General features: G+C 41.0%; 1 protein-coding gene across 1 annotated transcript; it reads left to right on the top strand.

Moving 5' to 3' along the window:
- Positions 1-218: 218 nt before the first annotated feature.
- On the top strand, positions 219-22,710 carry RIGI (RNA sensor RIG-I). The gene is made up of 18 exons (XM_059491923.1): positions 219-419; positions 511-645; positions 2,458-2,636; positions 3,132-3,282; positions 5,063-5,185; positions 6,019-6,132; positions 7,023-7,176; positions 8,041-8,299; positions 9,010-9,172; positions 9,584-9,685; positions 11,745-11,902; positions 12,540-12,675; positions 13,572-13,720; positions 14,826-14,916; positions 15,623-15,793; positions 17,249-17,400; positions 19,218-19,364; positions 21,089-22,710. The coding sequence occupies exons 1-18, from the start codon at positions 314-316 to the stop codon at positions 21,383-21,385; spliced, it is 2,787 nt and encodes a 928-aa protein (XP_059347906.1). The 5' UTR covers positions 219-313; the 3' UTR covers positions 21,386-22,710.

Below are 22,710 nucleotides of genomic sequence, written 5' to 3'. Positions count from 1 at the left end.
AAAAACGGGCTGATTACAGCTTTTCCAACCATATGCATGAGCATACGATTATTGGGGTGGGGGTGGCAGTCCCCTTTTTCTGTTGCTAAAGACAGACGCAAGAGGAAACCAGTGCTCCCTTTCCAGACTGCTTTCACTTTCCATTCTTCTGCTGGGCTGAAGTTTCTTTTCCTGTCGCTCCCTGCCTGGGGGCGGTTCACTCCCTGTTCACCCAGCTCTCTCCGCGCCACGGTTCGAGCGGGCTCCGCGCACGGGGCCGGGGTCGCAGCGCCGGGATCGGCACCGCCGGCGGCGGTGCGCAGGCGGCCTTGCCATGACGGCGGAGGAGAAGGGGAACCTGCGGTGCTACAGGCGCTACATCGAGAGGAGTCTGAACCCTGTGTACATCCTCAGCAACATGACGGAATGGCTGTCCGACGGTGAGAGCCGGCAGCGGCGCTGCCCCCGCGCCCGCCGCCCTCGCCCCTTCGCGGTCCCCTCACGGCCTGTCCTCTGCTGGCTTCTCGCTAGAGGTGAAGGAGAGAGTCCGCAAGGAGGAGGAGGAGAAGGGCGTGACGGCGGCCGCCGCGCTGTTCCTGGATGCTGTGCTGCTGCTGGAGACGGAGGGCTGGCTCCGGGGCTTTCTGGATGCCCTGGTTGCAGCAGGTGAGTGCCCCGGGCGGGCCCTGTCGCCGCTGCCCGGGCTGGCGCGGCCGCGCCCGGCGGGAGCTGGGCAGAGCCCGGGCAGGGGCACCGGCAGGGCCGCTCCCCGGGCCGGGCCTCAGCCGCCCGTCCTGCCAGACCAGGTCAGGTGCTGCAGGAAAAGGGAAGCTGAGAGAGTCTGGCAATAAGCCTGTTAGGAAGTGAAGCATCTGGAACAATTCTGAAGATGGAGAAAGCCTCATTGGCAGGAGACTCACCCGCCTCAGAGCCTTTATAGAAGAAACAAGACAGCTATTGTTCTTACCAAATACAATGAAAGGAGGCCAAATCCTCTGAAGCAGAAAGGCACATGGGTCAGGAGGTGTGTGGGGATTGCCTGGTAGAGTGGGATAACTTCACTCAACGACAGAGTCTTAAATTAGTTTTTTTTTTTTTTTTTAAATTACTCAGTGGCATTAAAAGCCTTTTGTTTCAAGAAGTAACCAACCATTAGTAGTTTATAAAGGTGAGTGTTCCACGGTAGCTATAACTACTTGATTTGTAAGTTCCTAATCCAGTTTCCTTTATTAAATGGAACAGAAGGTATAAAATTAGCAGCATCTGCCAGCTTTCCTCCCTACATGTATGTTGTGTCATAGATCCTTGTTGGTGATTTATTAGAGATGTTGAACCCTACCATCTCATTCCATAAGCTTCTTTTGTTCTCATTTCCTCACCATTAATTGTGAATAATTATCTCAGTGAACAAATATAACAAAGTTCTTATCACTTGGATGTAGCCCACTCATCCCTTAAAGCAAGTACTAGGTCCAGAGCAACGTTACACCATAATAATAAAATCCTGATGAAATCCTGATGATCCATGTGATAATCCTGATTTCTGAACTGCAGAACTGAGCCTAGTAGTGGTGTTCAGTTTGGTGTATCTTCTGCAAAAAATTGAGACCGTTAGCCCTCTGATTCAAAGTGCTATCCCAAGTAGTTCTTAATTGGGCTGGAGACTAGACTTTGGTATTACTCTTCTTTTTGGCAGATGCAGGGATAAGTAATACTTAGACTAAAAACATAATGGTGGTAAGTATCCATGCCACTCTCCCGCTCTTCTAAAAGGAAATAAGAAGTTAAGCAAATTCCTTCTGTTTAACCACAAGTTCTTCTGGGACCCTCATGTGCATTTTTCCACTTCAGAAGCCTACACAGCAAATCACACAGGTCCTTAAAAATGCTTCCCTGCTGCTGTCTGTTCCAGGACAGTATTGTCAGCTGTTTGATGACTGTCTTGATTGCAGGTGTCTGTCTTGCTTTCAGTCAGGGACTGGCTTGCCTCCATTACAGGAGGGATTTTTGTAGGAGGGTGGAGCCAAGGACAAGAGTAAAAGATAAAATGCAGAGAAATAAAAGGCTACCAGAGCATCTTGTGATTCTTTGTAGTGTCCCTTGCTCTGGGAATCCTGTGGAAGAGTATCATGGAATGCAAGAATTCCAAGGATTGTATGATTGAAAAACACAGATGGATATAGTTGCTTGGTGATGTGGCAATATGACCTGTGATATATTGTGGCTCTTTCTTGTTTTTGTAGGTGTTATGGCTCTTTTAGTACAGGGTTTTTCATAATAAACATACAAGTGCTAAAAAGGAAAATAATCAGTTATTAGATAAAAATTGTATGTGACTCACCTAGATTTTTATAATTTACAGGAAAAGATAATTTTAATTTCTCCAGTGTGGCTGAGAAAATGTTTTTTCAGCGTGTTCCTAGCTATTCTAGCTAGAGATTGAATTCGCAGTAATAATTTGTCTCTTTTTTCTGAAAGGTTACACTGGGCTGGCAGAAGCAATTGAAAACTGGGACTTCAGCAAACTGGAAAAACTGGAGCAGCACAGGCAGCTGTTGAAGCGGATAGAAGCAACAATGCTAGAAATTGATCCAGTAGCAATCCTGCCATACATAAACATGTGCCTGATAGAGAGGGAGTGTGATGAGATCATGCAGGTATAGTAAAATCCTGGCATTTGCCTAGTTTTGCTTCAGAGAAGTGCTGGCTGCCTCACTTGTGGGATGAATCAGTGCCTGTGTGACAGGTGGCTGGGTGAGGACAATGGCTGGCAACAGGTCTGCTATAATTTCATAATTTCTCCTATTCTGAAATGGAAAGCCTCAGAGGTTTATGGCAGAGAGAGTTTATTAGAGAGACTTTGCGAGGCAGAAATTGACAGAATAGCTCTGTGGTGTTTCACACCATTTACAAATATTCAAACAAATAGTCTACCTATTGTTATAGCCCAGCTAAGTTTAGTGTGTAACTACACTGCCAGAATTGAAGCTGTAGTGGGTAAATGGCTGAAGTTTATTGTAAGGCTTTGATTCTTTGAGAAGGCAGGGCAGTTTTCAACTGAACATCAAAGATAACAAATTCACCCACTCAGCACAGAGCAGTGGGTTTGATTGCTCAGAACCTACGGCAGTTTCTGTTTGTGGTGTGTGCAGATCAGTGAAAACAGAAGCAAGGCAGCTGGGATAACGAAACTCATTGAATGCCTCTGTCGCTCGGATAAGGAAAACTGGCCCAAAAGTCTTCAGGTGGCATTGGATTGTGCCGAATATTACAATGCAAGTGAACTGTGGAATATAAGAGAAGGTAAAATGTGAACTGATTTTATGATGCTCTTTTCCCATTGTTGTACCAGAAAGAAATTTCTTTCTGTTTCAGGAGAATCAGACTTATTTAGAAGGATACCATCAGACTACTTTGTGATCAAAAAAGAAAAGCCTTTTAAAATTTATTTTAAATGTCTTTTATATAAAATGAAATACAAATACTGTCCTACAAACAGGCAGAAATTAGTTTTTGACTATTTTTCCTGACAAATGGTTAAACATGCTACCTTTTCTTTGGTAAAGAGAATCAGGCAGAACAGGCTCTGAAAGCATAAAAATAGCCAAATAATTATCTTCTTTCTTCTCTTATTAATTCAACATTTGTCATCTTTTTGGCTGCTTGAGTTGTGATAGATCCAATATTTTCTGATAAAATATGATTAGTAATGTGATAGTCTAGCTTCTATGATCCCCAGAGCAGATCACATACCTTTTTCTATAAGAAATCGATAAGCAGCCCTTCCCAAGTAATTATGTTCATATTTTGTAAAAGTGCAAAATTGTCTCTCTTAGATTTTGCTTTTGTCATTGAAATTATTTTGTCATTATCAAATTTTTCATTGAATTTACCTTTCCCTCCTTGAAAAATACTTGTATAAGTAACCTGCAGCATAGAAGAATTTAGAGAAGAATACATTATTTTGCTACTGAAAAAGTGATTTTAGAGGAAGTGGATAAAGTGTATTATCTTCATATCTACATTTGCCATCTCCCTAGGTGGTTGTTTGAATTGTTTTTTTCAGTTAGCAGAATGGATAAACTATATTTAAGTGGCTTCTTCAACTATATTTCTAATTTTGAATTTTTTTTATTACTGCAGTCAAAGGTTGTAATTTCTTATCTGGATAACTAATTACTATATATGCATAATGTTGTATACATAATTAATAAATTTATTGAAATACAGGTTAAATCATACATAAGAGTAATACCTATATGTATATAGAAATTATTTTGTGTAGCTGTTGGCAATACATATTATATGTTCACAATTGTATTTTTTAAGTTAAAGTTATTACTGTCTTTTGGGGCAGTTTCCTCTAATATCCAACTCGGCGAAGCCAAAGTCAGCCTACTGAGGAAACACTGTCCATGTTGCAAACATTTTACTGCTGGCAGTTAAGAAGAGTTGGTACCAGAAATAAATTGCAGATATTGTGTGCTTTCTGGAGCTAGATTGTGATGGATGGAGCAGATGTGTTCTTTCTTCCACTCCAAAAGCAGTGCTTTGTGATCATATGTTCTGTTTGCAAAGAAACTCTTCATGCAGGGCCCTGGGATGGTTCTTTGAGAAAGTATTAATTATAACACCAAAGAAAATTTCTCTTTGCATCATTGTAAGAATATATTCTTTATATTACACAATTTCTAGGTCCTTTCAGAAGGTGAGGAGTCAGGGAGACCAGAATCTTGAATTTACAAAGCTTCTTTGAATTCCTAAGAGTTTTTCATGCTTGTGGTAATTCCATGCTACACGGTGATTTCTTGCCACTAAACACAGAGGATAAACTTTCCTCACAATCTGTTGTCTCTTTTGTTTTTTGGAAGTTGTTACACATGCATTGAGCACATGGTTACACATGGTTATTCTGAACCCAAGATTCTCAGTGCAGTCCATCTTCCTTGAAAAAGAGCCTATGTGCAGCATCATTTTATGTACTCTTTTTCTTCCAGCAACCAACTCCTTCACCTTGTTGTCACAGCAAGTGCATTTTAAAATCATAAAGATCAATAACATGCCTTTTTTCCCATTTATACAGATAATGGCAAAGATATTGATGGTGAAATGACAGATGCCTCTGAGAATTACTTTGAAACCATGATGACATTTTCTGAAGAAGCAGAATGTGATAATCTGAGCAAAAATCTCTCTTCAGTTTCAGGTAAGTCTTAAGAACTTACAAGTTGCTGGTTGGTATTTTTCATTTCCTTAGATTCCCGAAGGACACAGATGTAGTGTACTACAGTGGAAGGTACTGAGGAATTAGTGCAAATCTCTGACTTCATTTAGCTGTCTACTGTTTTAATGTTTAAAGGATCTCATGCTGGGTGTGCTGAGCGTTGCAAATATTAGGGCTTGCCCCTCATTTATTACATGTCTAGTGAAAAGTTGTTCTGTCAGCACATTATCAAAAAAGGTCCCCAAACACCAGCCTGTTGTTAATGCACCTCTTCCCTGATATAATTAATTCACACATGACCTGATACTAACCAGTTTAGAGAACTGAATGTGACTGCAAAGGATCTGTGCAGTGACTATCATGGCAAATTTTGCTCCACCAGTTATTTCTAGTTCCTATTCCATAAGTCCAAACACTCTGACAAGACCACAGTCTAAGAGAGTAATAATTTCAAAAGTCTGTAGAGCAGAAGGCTAAAATAAATCCTGTGCATGTATTTGAGGAAAAAATAATCCTGTGTGTTTTCATTCTGAGTTGAAAAAAGACCAGCTGAAGTGAACTTTGTCAGCCAAGACCTTAAATGATTTCATTTTATGAATCACAGTTGAGGGGTAACAAAAGTGTTCCATTAAGCTCACACAAAATTCTTGTTTGGTGCATCTGTTCTGTTAAAAGGCTTGTCTGTCAGAGAATGTTCTGTGTAGACTGTAAGGACTCTTCTACCTTTATCATTTTAGATTGCAACTATATGCGGCATAACATATTTTTTGCATTTTTAGTGCAACACTCTTCACAAAAACATTTTTTTATCCTAGAAAGCATCTATGAGTCTTCATCTGTTTATGAACCAAAGAAGGCTCGGAGCTACCAGATTGAGCTTGCACAGCCTGCTTTTGCTGGGAAAAACACATTGATTTGTGCCCCCACAGGTAAGGAGACAGACATTTCTTAGAAAAATTCTCTTGGTGCACGTGGCTGTGAAGGATAGGGAATGGTGAAGGTTGAATCAGACTTCTTCAGCCATTTGTTTCAAAGCTGTCTTCCTTGCAGTAGATCCAGATCTGCCCTGCAATTAATGACCATGGGCAGCACAGATGCTGGCAAGACATGTCTGTTGGCACATCAGTGCTTGTATTCAGCACATTCAGCTTTCATTCTATGTTCTGACTTCTGCTTTCTCACTCCTCAGGGTGGATTTTTCAGTTTAAGCCGGTCACTAATCTTTATATTTAATAAATTTGTCTTGTAAGTTGGAGGAAAAATAGGATGAGTTAGCTTGAGGCTCCCCTCTCTACTGCAGTGCCTACAACATCCAGAGAGGGTAATTTTCCCCTGAGCTCTGGAGGCAAGTGGGATAACAGAGGCAGGGACAGAGAAGAGCCCTGGCACAGCGAGCCTGAGGGCCAAAGGAAAATGAGTGGGAGAGGAGCAAGGCTGCCTGGGGAAGGATGGAAGCTGAAAGGTGTCTGAAGGATGGAAGCTGGTGTCTGTACATAGTCTGATTTGATGTGAGAGCACTGAGTGGAAAACAGAGTCAATGATTTCAAAGAATTAAAATATAACTGAAAATGGATTTTAATCCCCAGTGACTGCTAAATGGCCTTTACAGACTGAGACTCTGAGAGAGAAAGGGGTGATTCCCCACCTGAGTAAACAACATGCTCGCATTCAAATCTGTTCCAAATGTGTTCAAGTCTGGAAGAGTAACAGCCCCATTGTCAGCTCCCCTTTGTTACGAGACATTCAGATGGGACAAACTGCTGCTTACAAATGCATCTTTTCATACTAGTCCTTTACCACTCATGTTTTTTGTTTGAAGGATCTGGAAAAACTTTTGTGGCACTTATGATTTGTGAACATCACTTGCAAAACGTTCCCTCAGGACGAAAGGCAAAAGTTGCCTTCCTTGCAACCAAAGTGCCAGTGTATGAGCAACAGAAGAATGTATTCAGGCAGCATTTTGAAAGAAGTGGGTAAGTGTCATTCTCCCTGGTGGCTTCCTCCACAGAAAATAAACTGCCCAATTGGTCAATTGGTCAGCTGTGGCTAGGGCAAGATGTAATGTGTTTACTGGTGAACAAGAGTGTTTAACAGTAGCATCAGGATGATGAGTATCTGCAAGAATGTCATTGCCATGGCAGACTTTATTTGGAGAGTCTGAAATCTGGTTTTGGAGAGTTTAAGCACTTGTTGTTGCCCATCTATGGAAATGGTGAAAGTATTTCTGTACTGAAAGAGTGAGGTATACTTTCTCTTGAGACTCCTTTCACACCTGCTTCCAAAGCTGAGGCAGTTCCTGGCAGTAGCAGTGGGATTCCTCTTGCCATTCTCAGAGTCTCGCTTTTCTAAATGGAAGGACCCAAAGTTCTTTGTTTTTTCAACCTGTAGTCCGATAATGTTAGTCCACCTCTCAGACGGGACTGCAAATTGCTTAGAGGGGCATTAACAACCTATATCTTCAGATTTTGAGGGAACTGGTTACTCAATATCCACATAGGTATCCTTGTAGCTATGGGAAAAGGAGGCTGCTGGGCAGAAGCAGTCCCGTGATGCCAGACATGTACACGAAAGGGATGTTACATGTGAGCTGAAAAATGCAGCTTAAATGTACAAGTTAATCATTCCTCAAATATTACATATTTTTGTTAATGGTAGTTGAAAATCCAGTTATTTACCCTCAGCTCTTTTTTTTTGTTCTCAGCTTCTATGGTGAAACTGCCAGCTCCATCTCTTTGACATTTGAAACTTAGAAGCTGCCTTTCAACCTTGCTGAAAAGCCCAATTTTCTAGCTTTCCATGGCCTTTTTCTTACCCTGTTTCTTGCATCTTCTTTCCAGATACTCTGTTCAAGGAATTTGTGGTGAAACAGTTGCAAATATCTCTATAGAAAATGTTATACAGGACAGTGACATCATTGTGTTAACGCCCCAGATTCTTGTGAATAGCATGGAGAAAGGAATCCTTAGCTCCCTCTCTGTCTTCACTCTCATGATATTTGATGAGTGCCACAACACTACAGGCAACCACCCTTACAATGTGTTGATGACCAGATACCTGGATCAAAAATTTGACTCCTCTGCAAACCAGCTACCTCAGGTAAGGCCCAGCCCGTCAATGGTGGAAACATTAGAGGAAAGTGTTTTGCAATGCAGTCAGCAAGGTCTTGCCTTTTGTGCTGATCCAGTTCAAACTCCCATTTAGCAACAGCTGCAGATGGAAATGATAGCATCTGGGGCATTTTTTCATCCTTGGACAATTCCAGGCTTTTTTCCCATGTTACATCTTCCCTGCAGCTACCAAAGGAGACTGATCAAGCATAGCAAAGATTGGAGTACTTGAGAGCAAATGGAACAGCTGAAATGGGAAGAAAGCATGTAATTTAGTAATCTCCTTGTTACCTCTCTGTTGCTGTTTTCTGCCCAATAAAATGGGGCCAGTGCCTCTGCTGGCATGAGATTTTCATCCAGCTGAGGAGACATCTCTGAATGAATCAAAGGATGGGTCTGGGTGTGGGTTTGCTCTTCCTTTGTATGACAAGCACTGACAGATACAGCTCGTTATGGATTTAAGTGGCTGGATAGTTTATTTTAAGTTTAAATCCTAGAAGTTGGAGTGCCTTGGAGTATGCATGAGTACCTACAGGATTTGGTTCTTAAGTATTTGTGCCTGCTTCTTGCGTGCTTCTCTGGCCTGTTTTGTTCCTCGTTTTTTAAAATGGAGGCAATTTGGTGACTGGTAACAATGTCTCCTGGTTTTATTCCATTTGTGACGAAGGAGAAACCACTGCTCTTCATGTGTGTGCTTAGATTGTAGGTTTAACTGCTTCTGTTGGAGTTGGTAATGCCAAGAGCACTAATGAAACTGTAGAGCACATCTGTACCCTCTGCTCCTACCTTGACATACAGGCCATATCCACTGTCAGAAAGAACAAAGAAGATCTGCAGAGGTTTCAAAACAAGCCAGAAACACGTAAGCAAACTTCCTTTTTATTTTCCTCTGAGTTGCAAAGCACCGTGATTATGACAGCTACTAAATTGCCCTTTATTTAGATTAAGATAAAAGCTTAAAACTAAGCTGGAGCTTTTTTCCCTGCTAGCTTGGAAGAAGCTGAGGCTTGCAGTCTCTTGTCCTGCAGTAAGGCAGTGCCCACTTGGGCATATTTTCTCTTTGCTGCTGCTGCACCAGCTCTAGTTTTTATTCAGGTCTGCCAGTGAGGACTGAGGGCTGCTTATTTCTGTGCACCTGGAGTGCTCGTTAACAGTAAACTTGATTGTGATTGCATGGAGCACCATGTGTAGCATTCGTCTAGACAAGAGTTTGTTCTGTGCTTCCCAAGGGAATGTTTTACTTAGTACACTGACTTATATTTCTCTTCTCTAGATATCAGATGGGTTAAAATGCGAGCTCAGAATCACTTTGCAGACATTATCTCAGGTCTGATGTCTGAGACACAAGTGTTGATGAGGAAGATTTACTCAGTGGGTAAGATGCTGTAATATGCCTGTATTGCAGTTCAGTATTTGATTAAATCAGTGTGAATCCTTATAGCTGCTACAGACACTATTTTTTCACTTCCTTTCACCTTAATTTTTAGTTGCATTTAACTAATATTTCCTACATAAGAGATTACAGAAAAAAGAATCAATATTTTCCTGTTATACCCGATTAGTTTGACAATCATAAACCTTTTTATTTGAATTTCATTCTGTCACATGCAACTAAAAACAGTGTGTTTTTGACACTGTCAGATCCTTCTGAGTTTAAAGAATCTGAAGCAAAAGGGCTTGCATTCAAAATGCAGCGGGCTGGATTTCTTTCATGAGTAATACCTGTGTGTTCTTATTTAAAGATTTCTCCAAATCTTCTACACCCAATCTGTCTCTGTTAGGAAAATAAATGTCACAGTGGTATTACTCTGAATGTTGTAATTTTTCCCTTACAGCAAAAGTTAATTTTCACACTTGCTGCTCTGACACTACTTGTGTTTTCTCTGGTCTCCAAGTTGCACTTGGAGTTGAGTTTATTTCTAGAGTTGCCCTGGCCACTTTTTCTGGTGGCCATTCTGTCCTCTTTATGCTTCTGGGTACTCCTATTTCCACTTTTTACCAGGTCTCCATTATTTTCCTTTGAAAGGCCTTTGAGGTAATGTTTCAGGGTAGGATCTGTGCAACATAAACATCACTGGAAAGAGGATATGGCTGCCCAAGAAAGGAAACAATTGTCAGTAGGGTTCCAGCTTCAGGAGCTACTCTGGTGGGAAGGTTTGCAGACAGGAGATGTATGATTGTGAAAAGAAAATGGTTCTCATGATTATGAGATTAATTCTATAACCCTTCAGAAATAAATTGATCTTTTCTGCTTTTGCAGAGTTCCTAAGTGATGTCCAGTAAGTGGCATTAATAAAAAAAATGGAAGGTAGAAGGGGGTATAGAGCAGAGACCCCCTTGCATGAATGGATATGCTCAGGATCAGCCTTGGTCTCTCCAGTTCTGGATTAAAGGACGTTGTCTGTGTTTAGACTGTTTTTTGCACACTGACTGCAGTGCCTTAAACCTGTTTACGTCAGTTCTAGATTTACCCCCCGCCCTCCACTTCCCAGATATTTGAGAGTGAATTATATTCTGGGGCAGGAAGGAGAATTAAAACAGCCACACAACCAAAAAAATCCCCAACAAAACAACCCAAACCCAAGAAGGCTGATCAAAGAACAGAGATTTTCAAAATGTGTGTTACGTTAAGCAAACACTTCTGAAGCTTATTTTGCATCACAGCTCCTCTTGCATGAATGGCTGTGACTTCCCTTCTGTGGACCCTGTGGTTACTGTAGCCATGAAGGATTCAGGCAGAGTGTGTATGCAGCAAAGAGGTACTGCCCAGTTCTGCCTCAAGGACAGCCCCTGGACAATATGCTTTTGGACTATTTAGTGAATGAATATAAACTGTTGAGCAGGTGGTAATTCAAGGAGCATGCCGTTTTTTGAATAGCATAGGCTTCTTACAGGATAAGCTTTGATTTTATTACTAAGTCCCTGCAGATGTGTGTGTGTACACACATTCCTCAGTTGAATTGTACTGGGTTAATTTTAGGCTAATGTCTGGGTATAAATTGAAACACAGGGAGTGAAGAAGACAGAGTCAGACTCTTCACAGGTGGTTCCCAGAGGTGGGGCACAAGCAGCAATGGGCACAGTCAATGGGCCCAAATAGAAATATTTAAACAACAGGAAGAACTTTTTTGCTATAAGGTGGTCAAACACTGGAACAGTTTGCCCAAAGAAGTTGTAGACTCTCTATCCTTGGAAGTACTCAAAGCCCATTTGAATTGAGTGACCTGCTCTAGGTGATCTGCTTTGAGCAGAGAGTTGAACTAAAGACCTCCACAGGTGCCTTCCAACCTTACTAGTTCTGTGATTGTATCATAAAACTGTTCTTTTGAATAGGCTTTTTAGAGCCAATATTAGTGGGAAATGTGTTATCCTCTAGCTAATGCTTTTTATTTGTTAATCAAGAGGAACAATTTTTTTTTTCTCTCCTTTAATAGATTCCATCTCCCAAATCAACAAGAATTACTTTGGAACACAGAGATATGAACAGTGGATAGTTTCCACTCAGAAGAAATGCAGACTGTTGCAACTGGAAGACAAGGAGAAGGAGAGCAGTATTTGTAGAGACCTTTTCATTTGTACTGAACACTTGCGGGTAAGTGTGTATCCTCTTTCCTTCCATACAGAGCTAGAGTCATTCTGTTCCTTCTGTTAAAAGTTCACCTAGAAGCAGACTTTGAGCCAATTGTCCTATTTAGATTTGTAGAATATACGCAGAGTTGGAAGGGACCTCCAAGGATCATTGAGTCCAGCTCCTGTCCCCGCAGAGGATATGCTCATCATCAATGCCCAAAAGCATTGTCCAAGCACTTGTTGAACTCTGTCAGGCTGGGGTTGTGACCGCTTCTCTGGGGAGCCTGTTCCAGTGCCCAGCCACTCTGAGTGAAATCCTGATATCCAACCGAAACCTCCCCTGACTCAGCTTCATGCTGTTTCCATGAGTCCTGTCACTGGTCACAACAGTGAAGAGATCTGTGCTTGCCTCTCCACTAAGTGAGGATGTTGAAGACTGCAGCAAGCTGGCACAGGCTAAAGCATAAGGCAGCTAAGAGCTGTCTCTGTGATACTCACCAGGGACAGATTAGTGCAGAGGAGGCTTTGCAGTGCTTGTGTTGTCATGAAAATGGAAGAACACCACAAGTTTGCAACACTTAATCTAGCTAAAAAAAAATTTGTGTTCATCCCACCCTGTGGGAAATGAGGCCTAAATGCTTGTGTCTCTTTCCAAGCAGAAATTCAACGATGCTCTCATTATCAGTGAAGATGCCCGCATTGAAGATGCTTTAGCCTACCTAAATGAATTTTTCACAAATGTAAAAAACGGACCATTTACAGAATTAGAGAAGCAGCTGATGGAGAAATTTCAAGGTATTTCCCACAGTACCCGTGACAGTTGTAGGGGAGATTAGAGCCTGTGGTCTTCCAGCTGGACCAGGATGGTCCAGATGTTTTCTTCAGAGTAGGTGCAGTTGTTTTTCCAGAAGCTGCACTTTCCAGAAGATGTGGTGACTGCATGGGTGCAAGTGCAGTGTTAGGGCAAGTGCGGGGGGACTGAATTTCTGGGACTGTAAGCTTCTAGTGCAGAAGCAGATAAAATAGTAATAATTGTAGCTGGATGCTGTAATAAGCTCTTAGATACCTGTCTTGGAGATAAGGCAACAGTGCCCTTATGGCTGTGCCCCACAAGTAGGGGGATGGTCTACAATCATGGGTGCTGGTAGCCTTAGATAAGCCAACATACACTGCTCGGTGCACTGCCTCACCTGCTGGCCAGTGCCAGTCTTCTGGGGAGAAACAGGTGGCCCTTGTACTTTTCTTATTGAAAGTCAGAGGTTGTCACTGTTCTCTGACCTGATTTAGTTAGCAGTGGGCTATATTCCAGCCTGTGGTCTGGTGTGTTGCAGTGTTGACTGCAATTTTAAATCACTGGTCTGTCTCGCCTTGAGCTTCAGTTGTTTTCTTAGAAGAAATAGTGCAAGAGCTGAGTTTGTTTTGTTGCTGTCTTTGATACACAGTATATCACAGAAATTCTCATGAAAGTTTGCTACAAAATGTGAGATATTCATAATTTGTTTTTTTTTCTGGGGATTTTGTTGCATTTAACCAACAGATTTCCCTGCTTGCATCTGAAAAAATGGAATAGAAAATAAAAAAATAAGCTAAAGAGAATGTGTGTGCTGTCTGAAAGTAGGTTTGTGTGGGAATTCTGCTTTCTGCATTAAAAAGGTAAATTTTTCAAGAAACCTTTTGGTTTTTTCTTTCAGAGAAAGAACAAGAGCTGAATGCCCTTTCAAAAGATGAGTCAAATGAGAATCCAAAGTTGGAAGAGCTTGCTTGCATCCTGGATGAAGCATACCACTATAACCCAGAGACTCGCACTATTCTCTTTGCCAAGACAAGAGCCTTAGTAGCTGTATGACATTTGTTTTTAAAACTCCTAAAATGGGAAGTGGGAAAATAAAATGAGTCATCATATTACCTTTCCCATTTTGATCTGAAATAGAAAAATGTGCATGTATTTGATCCTTCTAATTTATTTTATTGTGTCTACCTAAGCGCTGATGCTCTGAGGCAGGATGAGTTTTTTTTCTTTTTCTGAAAACTACAGTACAGCTATGGTGTCTTTCATGATGTCTAACTACATGTTGTAGTTGATCATTAAGCCATCAGATTTTTATTTTAAGCCTAAAGTGAGTTACAATACAATGTGTTTTAAGAGTTTTGGCTTTAAGGTAGTGGTGTTATGAATCAGCAGCTCTACTCCATTACTGACTGCACATCAGGAGGTATTTATACATTTCTCAAAGGGTTCCTATAGCCCTAAAGAAGGTCTGGGCCCTGGCACCTGTTTGTGATCAAGACAAAGGAAAAACTTGGTGCAGCAGTTGTTCTCAGGACTCTTCTTATCAGTGGTCTATTTCATACTTGCCTATGATCAAAAATCTAGGCTGGATGATGGTTTTTTTCCCCTTACAATACCTTGCTCCCAGAAAAGGTTTGTGCTTAACATTAATGTGCTGCTAATCATTAGCATGAGTAGATTAAAACATTTACTGGAAATACCAGCTCTTGTCTACTGTAAACAGATTTATCAGCTGAATGACCCAGCCCCCCTTTCTATCATTTTCATTCAGATATGCTGGATGAATTGCAGACCAGAAAAAAATTAAAAGCAGGCTAAAGTCCAAACTAACAACACCAAGCATCTGCTGGCAGCTTTCCATTTTAGATTTAAAAATCTACAGTAGCTTGGCTGAATGTTGTTCTTCTGTAAGAGCAGTTTGAATGTGCTGCTGTCACTGTGTAGTGGAAGCCCAGTTTGTAAATAGCAACTACTTTCCTTTGATGCTGGAGGTGTAGAATTCAGTGACCTGTTATTTTATAAGAGAAAAATAGAAAAATGCAAAATTTTTAGCAGTGAAAGGCTGCTTGCTCTCTAGCCAGCCTTTACGTTTCTACCTATCACAGACTAGCATTTCATCTGCACAGGGAATCTAACTCCCTGATTTGCTCTCCAGGCTTTGAAGAAGTGGATAGAAGGAAACCCTCTTCTTAGCCACATAAAGCCAGATGTGTTGATGGGTAAAGGAAGAAGAGATCAGAAAACAGGTATGCAGATTTGCACTAAGATATGCTAAACCACGGGTGGCTGTGCTGCTAAAACTGTTCTGCTTTTCCTGTGTTCATCTTATGTGCCCTTACAACAGAAGAAGGTCATGCAGGTTTGCACTTGCATTCTTCCATATTGGGAAGACCTTGAATAGATCCTAAGGAGATGCTTGCATTTTCTGTCCAGAACCTTTGGTTAAAGCAGCAGTAGCACTGTGAACAGTACTTTTCTGCATGATTCTTCTGCTGGTTCAAAAGCAGTTTAGAAACTTCACTATCATATCTTCTTGTGATTAATTCTCATATTATCTCTGTTACTTTTATAGATCCCTCTCTTATTTTGTGTTTGGTGGCAGAAAGACATTTTAAGATAGAATATAAGCTACAGCTGAAATGAATTACCTATGGCTTAAGTTCAGAGTTAGGTTGGGTTTTAACTAACTAGGCTGCATGGGTGTCTCCAATAAAGATCATCTGTGTGTTGTGTTTAAAATGGTGTTTCCCAGGTTGATAATTCCTGTGACACATCAATAGGATTCCCTGGTCAGCGGGTATGATGTACACCCAGCTCCATATTAAACTTGAAGTAGTTTTCCAGATCAAAAGGATGTACTAATTTCTAATCACTTAAGTAAAAGCAAATGCAGTATCTTGCTCAAGGAGCTCTTCAGTGGTTTTTTGCTGACACAGTTTCTTGGTACTGTAGGTATGACCTTGCCAATGCAGAAGGGTGTACTGGATGCATTCAGAAATGACAAAGACATCAGACTGCTAATTGCTACATCTGTTGCTGACGAAGGCATTGATATTACTGAGTGCAACCTTGTGGTGCTCTATGAATACTTCGGAAATGTCACCAAAATGATCCAAGTCAGAGGTATGGAATTTCAGAGCTATTTCTGTAGAAACCTAGTTTTGGCCTAGAAATGGACATGAAATGCTACTAAATGGCATCTTGGAAATACTGTAGGAATACATGCATGCCTTGCTGTTGTTTCTGTGTGCTTTAGAGCAAAGTCAAGTGAATGATGGGACATGATAAATTTGTTCACAGAGCCAAGTCCTTGCTGCTGTCTGACTGACAACGTAAATAGCCATGCTGCACAAGGTTATTGAACTGTTGAGAACTGATACCTCAAATTCACAATTACATATAAGCAGAACTATGGCTAGAAGAACTGTTGTCAGAAATATTACAAATCATTCTGTGACAATTTACAATGGACTGCTGCAATGAAATTTCTTGTATTGCCTTGGCTTCTGAAGGCCTTCCCCAGCCTGGTGGTTTATTACCAACCCAGCTACTCTCAGGTACATGAGGCCTTCACCCGTGCAGATTTCTAATATTTAAGACCAAAAGAAAGACACCCTGAGTTTTTCTTCCTTGCTCGTCCAGAGAAATCTTGAGACTTTGGCCCTGAATTTGGTAATTTTACAGTATGGCCAGTAGAGGAGAATGAAGAGCCACACTAAATACTGATTTCTGCTTCACATTCCTAAGTGGCATAAAACTGCCTGCTCTTTTAAGGGTGCATCTGCAATATTTTTCCTATTTCCCAAGCAGTTAACATCATAATTTAATGTGATTTCCATTGTACTTACTCTGTACTCTACTTTCAGGGTTTGTGTATTGCAACCTTCTCATCTGTGTTTTGTAATGAAATAATTGGCCCAAAATTGACTTTTATGGATGAAAGGACAATGTTTTTATTAAGAAGCCATCAAAGATGCAAAGAAGAGAGGTTATGTCAGTTTCAAACCACATACAGTCATGATTTTTGTGGAGTAAAAGCTCAAAGGAAAGTGTGAACACTTTTATAACCAAAATACTGCTAAGCTGGTATGAGATCCCTGAAGTTTTGCCTGTGTCACAGCAGAAGGTGCTTGCTGTTGTTGTCTGTGTTCTTGTCAGCACAATATTTCCAATTCCTTAGGTTTTTGTGATGTATGGGGATTTTGGGTCTTTTTAGACATCAATTAGCAGGGCTGAAAACTAATTAAGAAAGACTAGGATGAAGTTTTCTCCTTTACATTTTTTTTTACATGACAAGAAGACAGCAAGGTGCTACACAAAAATTGTATTTTAAAGCATGCCTGAACTCAGCACAGGGAGGCCACAGAAGCAGACAATATAGTACTGGCTAGCATATATCCATGAGGATACCTGGAAGGGGGTATCTTGTTCTGGTTTGTTTTTGAAGAATGCTCTTCAGAATTGTCTGAATCTGAACATTGCAATCAAAAGCAGCCATACAGACGGTGCTTAATAGTCTCATGGCAGAGCAGCCATTTTTGCACAGATTGTTAAGAGTAAAAATGTGTTGCTGTGTAGGTCGTGGAAGGGCAAGAGACAGCAAGTGCATCCTTGTGACAAGCAAGACAGAAGTGGTTGAGAATGAAAAACGAAACAGTTACAAGGAAGAAATGATGAATGCAGCTATTGAAAAGCTACAGAACTGGGATGAAACAACATTTGCAAGAAAGGTTTGTGATTTGTGCGGTTTTCGTACTCAAATTTTAAAGGCATAATCAACCTTCAAGGTATCAACCTTCACCTACTAGGGCTCTATGTAGGGCCAAGTGATAACCCAAGGGAAATGTTCACTGTACTTGATTTCTGACAAAGGCTAGGTCAGCAGAGAAGGGATACTGTGTACTGCCATTTTGTGAATATCAACTGTACAGTAACTGCAAAAAACTTAAGAGTGAGAGGTAGAATTTATGACCTGTTGCTTATGGAAAGAGGACTCATGGGTAAGAGCCTGGGGCCGTCTTGGGCACAGTATACAATGATATTGTGATGTTTTGCAGCTGAAAATCAGGAGGGCCAAATCCCAACTGGATATTCATAGGGAGCATCACCAAGGGCTAAGGAGAAATCCCCATTCTTTATTGGATATGTCACATAGGGACAAAGATGAAAAGACTGAGGCTCTTAATGCCTTGTTTGCCTCTGTAAGACTGGTTGTTCTCAGGATATCCAGCCCCCTGAGCTGGATGACAGAGATAGGGAGCAGGATGAAGGCCCCATAATCCAAAAGGAACTGGTTATTGACTTGCTACACCACTGCGACACACACAATTTTATGGGGCCACACGGGATCCACCCAAGTGTAGTGAGAGAGCTGGTGGAAGAGCTCATCTATCCACTTTCCAGCACTTTTCAGGTGACTGGAGGTTGGTCAGTGTGACCACTCATCTACAGGAAGGACCAGGAGGATACAGGGAACTGCAGCCCCATCAGCCTGACCTTGGTGCCAGGGAGCATTAGGGAGCAGATCACCTTAAGTGTATTATCCATCACGTACTGGACAACCAGGGATCAGGCCCACCTGGGAAGGGTTCATGAAAGGCAGGTCCTGCCTGAGCAGCTTGATTTTCTTCTGGGACGGTGTGGCCTGCCACGTCCTGTGGCTTAGTGGATGTGGGGAAGGCTGTGTTCGGTGTCTCTCTGAACTTCAGTAAGGACCTTGACACCATTTATCACCGCATTCTCCTGGAGAAACTGGCTGTTCATGGCTTGCATGGGTGCAGTCTTTGCTGGCTAAAAAAGTGGCTGGGCCCAAAGAGTGGGAGTAACTGTAGTTAAATACAGCTGGTGACTGGTGTCAGTGGTATTCCCCAGGGCTCAGGGAAGCCTGGAATAAGCCAGTGGCAGGTACTACTAACTCATTATGATTTGTGAGTCCAAGTGGGTATGGGAGAGCTAACTAACAGAGCTTTCCCCTACCCCCTTGGACTCACAGATCACCCTGTTTCCAGACAAGCTTTCAGAGATTGAGCTGTGCAACAAAGGGTGCCCAAGGCCCCCTGGTCTTTACAACATTTCTTCTCCTACCTCCAAGGCTTGGTGCAGTTGCTCCTACTTCTTCTTGGAGGATTCCATTTCTGCATTTGGTTCTCAGCTACAGGCTGTGCATTGTTCCTTCTTTCTCTGCCTGCAGTTTCGGCGGTCTTTGTACTTTCTTTCCAAACCATGAGATTCCCAGAGCAGCAGCATTAATTGTGCTATAGGGTCTCACATGTCTTAAGAGTTCACATTGACATAACCAGCCTTAAGACCAGAGGGGCTGTTGGGGGCTGGAGGGGAGCTGTTCATCACACAGTCTCATTCTAGCCCTGCATTCTAAATTGACAAATGTACCCTGTTCTGTCTTTGTATGAGTTGACAGAACAGAAGTGTGTTTCATTTTGTGTGCTTTAAGTAATAGGTTCCTAGATGTTACATGCCCAAAGTCACATTTAGGCTGACAGTGGGACTTCATTTCATAATGATCTTGATTTTTATTTATTTATTGCAGATACGTGGCCTGCAAATAAAGGAAAAGATGGTACGAGATTCCAGGAAGAACAAAACAAAACAAGAAATAGTAGAAGGGAAAAAAAATCTTTTGTGTGGAAAATGCAAAGCATATGTCTGCAGTACAGATGACATCAGAATTATAAAGGTATGTTTCTGTATAGGAACCTATATCCATGATCACCAGGGAAGTCAGCATTATTGAACTAACTGCATTGTTTGTCAGTGTGGAAGTGGCTATTTTGTGCAAACCGGAGGAGAATAGAAATTCTGAGTAAATCAGAAAACCACAGGAACAGTTGAGACTACTTCTAGTAGTATGATATGAGATATGATATGATATATGATATGATATGATATGATATTATACGATATGATGTAATATGACATTATCCAAGGTGTACAAATACGGGATGCGGTAGGAATCAGTTCAGTTTTCCTGAAGCCCTTCTGAAGTCCTTCTCATGAATTTTGTTGAAAAACCCCTGATCTTCAACTACATAACCTTCTGGAGTTACTGCTGTATATTTACTTTCCTGATTAGCATCAGAGGGAAGTCTCTCTGCTGTTGAGATATTTCTCCCACAATTTCTGTTGACTGAAAATTATCTACGCAAAGTACTGGGATCAGCTTACAAACTCCTTGTCTTATGGGTCAAGTTGAGTTTTGAAAAGCAAGGTAAATCATGGTTTCACAAGAAAAGCCCTACAGTTCTTCAGTATTATTTTGTTTTCCATTCTGTAGGTGCAGTTCACATTGCTTCTCTGTATGTCTTGGGGACATTATGATTGTACTCTTTCTGAACATGCATCGTTTCTTTGTAGAAAAAAGAAGGCGATAATCTTTACACACAGAAAGTGGTGATCATGGAAGAGAGGCTCTTCTGAGGACTTTGAGCCTTTATAGTTCTGCTTTTTTGTTCTTTTGAAGCTGCTTCTATTTGCACTTCTCTGAAAAGTGCAGATGCAATGTGATGAGGGGCCTCAGGCCACAGCTGAGCATTACCATGGCTGCCTTCAGGCTCTTGCCAAATTTTTGTTTGTTTTCACCAGCTGCTTTTGGAATGTAGAGAGTGCTCACTATAGCTGAGCTATTCCCAACTCCTTGCAGAGTTGGGAATAGCTCAGCTTTGTGAAAACTTGGTTACATTTCTTTGACAAAAAACAAGGGCTATCTAAAGCACCTTTGACTTTTACTCTATTTTGTGCTGCTGGCTTATCACCTATACCTGCGCAAATAGACCCAAGAGTTCAGAAAACTCTTCAGTAAGTGGTTTTTGCTTAGCACTCTGAAAATAACACCTCAGTTTCTAAATAGTCCCTACAAACTGCATTTTCAGAGGATCTATCATTTTTAGACCTAAGCTCAGACTGTAAATATGCTTTCAAATAAGGCTGTTAATTTCTTTAATATTTTATTATATATATTATAAACAATAACTGTAACTCCTTCATCTTGTTAGGGTTATTTTTTCTACCACTCTGAAGTAATTGCATGACCTGTCATGGGAAACAGGAGTCTCTCAAACTTGTCCATTGTCTGAATTACTCTCTTAGTTTCAGGGACATGGCTCAAATACTGCAAACACAGTTTTTAAAAAGCTTACTAAGTTCAAATGTGTGTAAGCTGGTAACTGGGGATACACAGTAATTTTTTTTTTTAATGAGCCTGGGTCTGGGTCCTTCTAGTACCTGGTATTCCATGAATGGGGAAAGACAAGAGCAATGAGCCAAAGAGGCTGGAAGGTGAGCCTCCTGGATGACAGCAAGTGCCTTAACAGGGAGAATATATATTAGAGAAGGGAAGGGGAATGACAAGAAAAAATGAGGAATGTTGTTTCTAATCTTAAGTGTTTCTGGCATGTGTTTCAGGAATCTCATCATACTGTCTTAGGTGATGCATTCAAGGAGCGTTATACAACAAAGCCCCACAGGAAACCTTTTCAATTTGATGGTTTTGAGAAAAAAAGCAAGATGCATTGCCGAAATACTGAGTGTCAGCATGACTGGGGGATCATAGTGAAGTACAAGATATTTGATAATCTACCAGTGATCAAAATCAGAAGCTTTGTAGTAGAGGATGTTGAAACAGGGACACAAATGGATTTTCAGAAATGGAAAAGTATTAATTTGTCTTTGAAGGAGTTTGATGAAGAAACATCCAGCTGAACTCAACATTTTAATGGATATATTGTTCTAGGGCCCTATGCTGAAAGAGCAGCAATGATCAATGATCAGTTTTCTATAACAACTTTTGTTCTTTATGCTAGGTCCCTCACCCCCATCTGGCTAGATTATAAAAGGCTGGTAAAGCCACTAAAACCAGTATTTGCTATATAATGAAATATTTCACCAGAAGTTTCACTAGAAGGACAAATATGTGCCTCGGTGTATAGATACAAATAATTATGGCTGTGAGCAACCTGGTCTGAAAAAAAATAAATCAAGTTGAGTGACTAACACCCAACTTTAGGTAATAGGCTACACCTTCAAGAATTGAGATGCAAATCAGCATGTTCTTTAATACTGTTAGTGTGTAGTCGGATTGCACATCCTTGTGAACAGCATGGCTTACTAGCACTTCAGGCGGTACTCTAGCTACTTTTGAAACTTTTAAAAAAGTTACTTTTAATGTTTTAGATGTTGATATATAAAATTGAAAGAAAAACGTCCAGTAACTTTTCTGTAAGGAAGATACTACATCTCTTAAATCTATCTTTAATAGGAAATGCTTCTGCAACAGTAAGAAATGCAGTAGGGCAGAGCCCTCTTGGGGATTCATCCTTGTGATTAAAATGGTAGCACTTTTTTATATCACTGCACCTTGATCAAGTTGCTGTTGCTCAAGTTGCAGAATGGGCACCCTCCTGTGCTGCTGAACTGAACAAGTCCTAACAGGGACAAAGTGCACTGGATCATGGGAGGCAGTTCAGTTTCGATGGGGATTAGCACTTACCGGGATGCTCTGTTTCATGGATTGTCACCTAAATTCTCTCAAGACACTGGAAATACTCTAAGCTTCCTATCAGAGCTGATCTAGCATTCTTACAAAGTATAGGCATTAGTGTATTCAAATCTGTCCTCTTTACCCAGATCCCAGACTTCCCTGGGAAAAACAGAAATTCCTACAGAGTTATGAAATGTTGTACTTTAACACTTAAAAGCACCTGCTGATTCCACACATCTTCAATGAGCTTAGTATTCGGTATTTCTGGAACCAAAACCAAATGTATTTTAAGTTCACTTTGTGTATTTGACAATGTGGTAAGGTATGTATGTGCAAGAATTATGTTACAAAACACCAGAACTGATTTAAAAAAAACCCAAAACCAAAACACAACCCCCCCACCCCAAACCTAATTTAAGAGTTTTAAAAAAATGAACCTAAATTTATGAGTTCAAAAATTAATTTAAACTGCCTAAATCCTACTCAGCGAGGCTTGTGGTGTTCTTGTAAAGTGTTGTGTGGCATTAAAAGCAAAAGAATTTTGTAA

This window comes from Ammospiza nelsoni, chromosome Z (assembly GCF_027579445.1).
Source record: "Ammospiza nelsoni isolate bAmmNel1 chromosome Z, bAmmNel1.pri, whole genome shotgun sequence".
Classification (NCBI taxonomy): Eukaryota; Metazoa; Chordata; class Aves; order Passeriformes; family Passerellidae; genus Ammospiza; species Ammospiza nelsoni.
The sequence above is the reverse complement of the archived record's forward strand: the minus strand, read 5'-3'. Positions and strand labels throughout refer to the sequence as shown.